This window comes from Amblyomma mixtum, chromosome 1 (assembly GCF_055824585.1).
Source record: "Amblyomma mixtum isolate Tamu chromosome 1, ASM5582458v1, whole genome shotgun sequence".
Classification (NCBI taxonomy): domain Eukaryota; kingdom Metazoa; phylum Arthropoda; class Arachnida; order Ixodida; family Ixodidae; genus Amblyomma; species Amblyomma mixtum.
In genome coordinates, this window is record NC_143012.1 from 224648681 (window position 1) to 224656887 (window position 8207).

The following is an 8207-nucleotide window of genomic DNA, read 5'->3' on the forward strand; positions in this document are numbered from 1 at the left end:
TCTATTTTGGTATGGCTGTTACGCAGTTGCATTGGGGCATGAGCAGTAACGGAACGTATCGGCTAGGTCGATTGCCTTCTCCTTCGTGTCGGGCTCTAGTGAAGGAACGACTAGTCTTGAAAAAAAAATATATAATTTCAGTTTCAGCGAAGAAAGACCTAATGAATTTTACAAGAATATTTTCTACCAAGAAACATTGGGCCTCTTCGATTAACCACGCTCGGGCAGCCCGCTGGCGGCCCGCAAGTTCGTCTCTGACAGGAAAACGCATCACGGTCACGTGGGCTGGCGGCCACGGGAACCAGCCTGCCGGAAATCACGGCGGAAAACAAGCCGCGGATCACGGAGGGCAGATGCTCTCTCTCTAGTTTCGCGTTTCTGCGTCTCATTGCTACGCACGCGAACGGCAGAAATAGGCTGCTTGGTATCGAAAACAACGACTTGCAGTTATTGAGGGCTGCGTGCCGCAGACTGCAGAGCAAGCAGCTGATCAAGCTCGCACTCGTATACATCGGCAACGACAACGCGAGCGTGTGCCTTCGGTGCACTGTGTAAGCTTCAAGAAATCCTCAAAAGCATGCGATGAGCAATCGCAATCTAACGTGTTTCAGTCGACACCACATAGGACGGAAAAACTGCCCGTGCGTTGTTTATCAAACGGCAAGCCGTACTCTCGGATTATTGCGTGTTTGCTTACTACGCAGTAAGTATATATGACTGGTATGACCGCCGACGATCGACCCTGGTGGACTCTGCCGTGGTCGTTGCGATTTCTACGCTCGTAACCTGCTTCCTGTAAGCTGTAAGCAGAATAGAATTGGGATACGTTTCGTTCAACTCTGTCGGCCGCCGGCTTCTGCTGCGGGCAAGGAACGCATAATCTCGGCAAAAGCGCATATCAGCTTGTTGAACGTCCACCTAGAACAAGCGGGTGCACTGTATAAATTTAGCTGCGTATCGTTTCTGTAATAATACAGCTTTATATCAGAGAACTGGCACTGGAATGAAAGGCGCTACAATAAAGCCCTGCGTGTCGGCGCCTCACGTTCTGCGTGTGTTTGCATGACGATCAGCGCTAGAGCTCATTTTTATCTCTTTTTTTTTAAATGAGCCAAACGCGAGGAGGTGCATGCCTGCGGTACTTCTCAGATATTTTGAGCATATGTGGCAGAAGGCCCGAGCATGAAGCTGTACAACAATTGGCGACGACAGAATCAGCACTTGGCCGGCGCGCGACAATTGTGTGGCCACATATATGCTCGCAGAGATGTCTCGAGCAATGTGCTCGTGACGGCTTTTAATAAAGGACATATGTTTCAGTCAAGCGTTTTTCAAAGCATATCCACTTTTGCACTGCGCCAAACGCAATGAAGACCATACGCTCCCGTATCGCGCTCAACCAACACTTCGTAAAACACGCTCAGCACATGCATATATGCGCGCGTCTGAACGCGTACTCGAAACTGGAATCCGGCTGCTCTCGTGAAAGGCCTCGAACACCATCGCAATATCCGCCGGGCGCACGAAATTAACAGCCGAAATATTTTGTGAATCAGAAGTATGCGATCGTAATCGTAATATAGCAATTGTGCTTGCGAGGTGGTGAGACGATCGAAATATGATCGCGCATACGCACGAAAAACATATCAATTAACAGCGAGAACTACCGCAAAAGCTGCCATTGCAGGCGACACAGTCGATATGCACCGTGGCCTAGTCGAAACAAGCGCCTGCATGGCGCAAAACATCGCATGAAGAACCGCGGTCCTTCTAGTCCATATAAAAATGGCTGCGCGAGCTTCCCGCTGCCATACACCTCTCTGTCGTCTGCTAGCTGCCCGAGCGCTGCCAGCACAAAATCGTCCTGGCGAGTCTGGCCGCCGGCTGGCAGCCCGAAACCGCCCAGCCAGAGAAAAACGAACGCGTTCCGGGCAGCCACCGGAAGTGGGCGGAGCAACCCGAGGGTAGCCCGCAAGCAACCCGCGGGCTGCCAGAGGCGGATAATCGAAGAAGCCCATTTTCAACTTTGCTCAGTTTAAGAAATTTGCAGAGGTTAGCAGGAAAAGACTCGATTTTGTCCAAACTGCCAAGTGCAGAATATATGGGCGCTGTTTTCAGTAATGTAAGATAACGACATTTAGAAACCAACTGCATGCTTGGAATTCACTTCAGTTCCTGAAATTGAGTAGTTGCTGTTCGTTCATTTAAGTTCCGCTAACTTTCACTTAGGTGAACAATTCCCCAAGTCCCTTGAAGTTCGTTCAAGTTTAATTTCAATGTATTAATACAGAACAGAACTGGATTAGAGTCGTTACATTGTACTAGATTTGGGAACCAATGGTGGCCTACCAAACATGCTACGCTCACAGGCTACAGGCCCAGCCTACATATATTCTACTGCTTTTATTCCAACTTGCCATTTCGTCAGCAGTTAGTGATTTTTGCGCAAAAGGCACTCATTCTCTCAGAAAATGGTCTATATATTGAAAATTTTACTGTCTGCGAAGGAGGGTGCAAAGTGGATGTTGCTTAATCGCTTTGCCTTTGAGGAGGACCCTGAGGTTTATGCGCCATGCTAAGCAGACACGAAAACAGGACGGGACCTACTTGTTCCTTTCTTGAGGATGACTAGGTGCCCTATCTCTTGTTTTCTCTTAGTGCAAAATGCGCTCCGCACTCGGCACGACCGCAGATCCTGATTGCAGGTCAAGGAAACAAAAAAACAAAACAAATCATTCTGTTTACTGCATCGCTCTTCTGTGGCGTGGAACGCTGAGTGCGGATTTTGCAAAAACAAATTCGTAGGCTGTTGCATGAGCAGCACAACTACAGTATTTTGGACACCATGCGTTACCAAATAGGTTTTTTGTACGCGCTGGCCAGGGTGCCAATTGTGCACATTGAAACAGGCAATGTCGCCTCCTTGCATTCGTATCATTTTTTCAGTCGCATTGCGGTGCGTGTCACTCTTGAGCAAACAGAACGATTCCCTCTGAAACAGGAGAGTGCCTCCCGGCGTGCGATTTCCCGGCGATGAAGGCCCACTGCGGGGCCAAGTTGACTCCGGGAGCGCCGTGCAATGGCCTGCGGGGCTACTGCGACGTGTTCCGCAAGTGCCGAGACGTGGACGCCGAGGGCCCTCTTACGCGCCTGCAGCGCATATTCTTCGGCGAGCGGTCCGTCAACAAGATCAAGGATTTTGTCATGGTACGAGAGAGCGCGTCCAGAAGGGGTGACGTCAGTAGGTGTGGTTCGAGCCATAGCTCTTCGATCGCTTCTTTTGTGGTTCTTCGCCAGCGGACCCGTGTACCAAAACTCTGCTTCCTGATCAGTCAAAAACTGGGACGCTATAGCTCATTGGCACGCGCCCTGTGGTTTCCCAATGAACAGCCTTGCCCTAAGCAGAATTATGGCTGAGAAGTAATATTTGTAGAATTCGATCAATGACTAAATGCCTGCTGCTTTCGGCTGGTGTTTTCGTCAGCTCGCCTCCAGAAACGCGCTTATACTGTCTGTTTACGGCTGACTATCGGGAGACACGCGGGCGGTAGGGGGCGAGGCCGACGGGTATTTTCTGTGAACTTTCTTCTCGGATTGGTTCTCTAAGAAAAAGCAGTGAGAAATCTGCCGCGTTAAAGACCGAAGACAGCAGTTACAGTGCAGACAAAATTTTCACACTCATTAGCGTCTGCAATCAGTGTGCACGGCATATAGAGCATTGCAGCACCCGAAACAACGAGTAACCCAGGTTTCTGGGAAAACAGTTTTACTGCTGAGATTTTTGCCTAACTTCATGCTTGCTAACGAGGTGGTAGTCTGGGTTTGTTGATATAGCATGTTAGAAGAGGAGAGCGCAGCGCAACGGGACAGAGAAAAATAGCACACAGGACGAGCGCTAACTGACGACACATGGTTTACTCCAAGAAACGACTGGAAGAAAAAACAGCAAAGCGCATCCCCAACCACACCAGAGATTTTGGGAACACAAAAAGCAGACTGTAAGACCACTACAGTCGTAAAAAACAATCAGACAGTCGGACCGTAAGATAAAATCCAAAGGCGTACAACACAGCAGAGGGCAAATCAGACAAGGCTATCTTGAATGAAGCCACTGAATTTCTTTCTGCCGAAGAGCGAGTGATGCATCACTGATGCACGTGTCCTTACCAAATTTGGAAATCAAAGAATTTCTCTTGCCTACTTATCTTTGGAACAACCGACCACCTTGGCATGCGACAGCAGAGGATGGCAACCGCAGTCCTTGCAATACTTTGCCATGTGCCTGCCAGTAGAACCGTGAAGGAAATTAGAATGTTCTCTTAAAGGGTCGTTTAGGCACAGGCCGGTTTGCCCTATGTTGGCCTTAGAGCACCCGCCTCGGCTTCGAGAGGTGGTGGGTTCGACTCCCGCCGCCGGCCGGGTACCCACCGGTTTTCTCAAAATGGGTACAAGCTATGCCCCTTCCTGGTACTCGGCTTCCTAGGGCTGCATTGCTTGGGAAAGGAGCCTGCGCCTTGAAATCCCGTCACTGTGGGCAAAGCGTCACAGGGACAAAGCGAAAGACATGCAGAAAGTGGGATTTTGGGTAGCTCAGTGGGATTTTGTAAACAACGTCCACTGTACACTCTACGAACTTGGTGGTGTGCTTGATGTTGCAAACGGGCTTTTTTGCCGAACTCCTACTGGCCAGAGCGCAGACTTGACAGCTTTCGGTGTGCAGCGAAGACCGCATCTACCCCAAACTTTCCTGAAACTCTCTAAATTGTTAGAGATGCCGTGGACACAGGGCGACACTTAAAATTTCTTGATCTGATTATCTTTCTGCCGGCGTTTCTGCTGAGGAAATTCGGTGGCTTAATTCAAAGTAGTCTTGTCTCATTTTGCCCTCTGCTGCGTTGTACGCCTTTCGGTTTTATCTTAGTCCTCCTGTCTCTCTGGTTGTTTTCTACGACTGTAGTGGTATTCTTTTTTTTGGTTTGTGTGTGGACAAAATCTCTGGTTACGTTTGTCCCCGTGCAGTTGGGCATGCGCTTTTCTGTTTTGTTCCGGTGCTTTCTTGGAATAAACGATCTGCTGTCAGCGCTCGTCCTGGGTGCTCCTTTTCTCTGTCCCGTTGTACTGCGCTGCGTGCTTTTTTAATACAGGGTCTGTTCTGAAAGTAGTAGGACTGGTTTTTTCCTGGGCGAACGGGCGAACGAAAGGTAGTCTGCGAGTGCAGGATCGTTGAAGGGGGATATTGGGAATGCTGGGGAAAATCGGCAGTCGGCTCTCGGCCGTTGAAGAGAGGAGGTCGCTTGTACTGCGAACCCCTGTCGAAACGTCTCGTCACGCAGAATCGTCGAGCGTTTACTGGATCAGCGATACGCGATCAAATTTCGAGTAAATCTTGGTAAAATGGGCAAAGAGACTAACAACATGATTAAGGAGGCCTACGGTGACGCTTCCATGGGTATATCAGGTGTTTTTTGAGTGGAACAAGCTTTTCCGAGAAGGTAAGGAAATAGTGGAGGAAGACGACCACTCCAGACGCCCTCCGACCAGCAAGACCAACGAAAATGTGTAGCGAGTGGAACATGTACTTAACAGTGATCGTAGATTGAGTATCAGAATGATTGCTGATGACTTGAGCATTCCTCAAACCCAAGTTTTTGAGATCGTGACAGAAAACTTATCCATGAGGAAAGCGTGCGCGAAGTTGGTGCCGGGAGTGTTGTCAGAGGAGGAAAAGGCCAACCGGTAGGATCTTCTTCATCATGCGAATGAGGACCCCGATTTTTTGCTCAGCACAAGGCGGCAACGCTGCCTCAGCCCCCCTAGAGCCTCGATTTGGCCCCGCCAGACTTTTTTCTATTCCCTAGAATAAAATCGACGTTCGAGGGGAAACATCACGGATCGGTAGAGGTGGTTCCACAGGCCGTGACGAGGGAGCTAAACAACATACCGGTCCAGGCGTTCCTGGAGGCGTACAAAAACGGTAAAACTCATTGGCAGCAGCGTGTAGGTGCGGAAGGGTGTTACCTTGAAAAATTGTAATCGTTTGTACTATTCTCTTGAATAAATTTTGTTTAAAAAAATGAGTCCTACTACTTTCAGAACAGACCATGTATTTACATTTACTGCTCCTGTGATTCCTTGAACATCCTCCTTTAGCTTAAGTGGGGTTCCTCGTTGTCTAAGAGGAGCCTCCACACAGGCAACTCCAGGACTTGCACCGCTGTTTACCACTCACTGGTTGACGCAGCTACACCCGCTGCTTTCGGCGTTCCTGGCTTTGGGCACGCTGTGGCTGATGATCCTCGCTTTCCGCTGCCTGGCCGTACACACGCCCACCAGCAACCCGAACAAGAAGCCGGCGCACAAGCTCAAGGACACGCTGAAGCAGCCGTGGCGGCTCTAGGTGAGACGAGCCGCCGGAATAGGTACTACGCGGAGACGGCGTAGATAATGTGCAGAAAATAGCAGATGATCCGCGGTTTAGGTTAATCTCTATATGTTCGTCACATGATTAATGGTATTATTTATAAATTCACACTTAGCACGAAGTGCATCGTTGCCGTTGCTTGTGTTAAATGATGTGTTATGTGAGTTGACTGTCCCCATTTCATCATGCTTTTAAAAGTGTATTCACTGCTGTGTGTGGTCCCCAGGCAACACTACTTTAGTTACTTGCGGAGAAAACCAGGTGAAGGTTCTGACAGCCAACCGCCTGCCAGCAGTGGTCATTGAGCCACAATTCAGGCTTTCTAGCGCGAAATTCCAATACAAATGAACCACTTGAAAAAAAAAAACGGTTTCATTATTTTCTGTACATTGACGCAAAAGGCTTAGTGTACTAGTATGTACATCGTACCGAAAACAATTGCGAATAAGCATTACTACAGTCGAACCCGTTTATAACAAAATGGTTCATAACAAAATGATGGATACAACAAAGGAATGAAGATTTCCTTTGGAAGCTCGGTCAAAACGGACGATTACGAAGCTGCGGCTATAACGAAGCAATCGCCGGCCCCCTTCAATTTCATTATAACGACGTTGAAATTATTTTGGCCGGCTTGCATCTTCTGTTAACACATAGTGCATTAAGCCAGCAAAGAGGTGAAGCGGGAACGTGACGCGCCTGGTGCCACTAGATTGTGATTCGTAATTAGTAACAGGAAATTCTCTGTTGTGGTCGTCGAGCGAATAGATTGATGGAAATTACATGCATCGCTATTAATTTAGCTGTTAATGTCAACTGCATCCCCTTTATCGAGGACCTTAAAGGTCGCTCCTAGTGATATAGCGTTCATACTAGGACACAAGCATGATTTCACATGTGTGCGTGCGTACGTGCGTGCGCGTGTGTGTATGTGTGTGTGGCGAGGAAGGGACCGGATCTCGGAAATTCATGACAGAATTACAATGTTAGCATCTGCAAATGTGACTGATTACTGAAAATAGATAAAGATATCTATAAAAAACATAATCAGTGGGGTGGTGGTGTGACACTTTTATTAAAACGGCCTTTATGTTAGGCGTTAAATAGGTCCTGGGCCAAGGCGACGAGGGCGCGTTGCAGTTTCAGATCCAGGGAGGCGAGCCAGATGGGCCACGGTGGGGTGGTAAACGATAGGCGGCGGACTGGAAGGTTACGTGGCACTTTGTAAGGCAGTGTTCTTTGTCTGCGTATGTATGCGCACAGTTTGGACACTGAGGTGTGGAAGTGTACCGGTACATATAAAGTTTGGCTGGTGTAGAAAACTCGTACCGCCGCATGTGCTTAGGTAGTTGCGTGAAATTTAGTTGTAAGCGGTGTCATCCTTCATTGTTATTATTCAGTGGTTGCTCTGTATGGTCTCTCTGTATTTTCCCTTGTCCTCTTTACAGAAGACCATTTATGGAAGTCCATCCTGATACTTTTTTTTCCAGAGGCTCTGAAGCACTGACGAGGACCCCTGTCATCCTGAGGCCGCGGCGCTCAGAGCATTCTTCAGCGCTCAGGATCTTTTTTCTTTTATTATTCGGCACTGCTTTTTATTACCGCTGTGCAAAGAAAAAAAAACAGGAATAATTTATGTCGAAGCAGTAAATAGGTTGAAATATTTATTTATTGCGCTAACTAAAGCGCTAATTAAACTTGTACGCTATTGTAAACGTGAATGAACGCCAGTACGTCGCTCATTTGCTATCTTATATCTCTAACCTATCTATATCTCTATATCTAT

At 48.1% G+C, this 8207-nt stretch overlaps 1 protein-coding gene across 1 annotated transcript in view; it reads left to right on the plus strand.

The window, feature by feature from the left end:
- Nucleotides 1-8037, plus strand: part of LOC149371052 (disintegrin and metalloproteinase domain-containing protein 10-like) — a 30752-nt gene extending 22715 nt beyond the window's left edge. Inside the window, exons 12-14 of the mRNA XM_089579150.1 lie at nt 3002-3207; nt 6242-6397; nt 7912-8037. Of these exons, the coding sequence (XP_089435276.1) occupies nt 3002-3207; nt 6242-6397 (362 nt within the window). The 3' untranslated portion in view covers nt 7912-8037. The remainder of the gene's footprint in view (nt 1-3001; nt 3208-6241; nt 6398-7911) is intronic.
- Nucleotides 8038-8207: the final 170 nt, after the last annotated feature.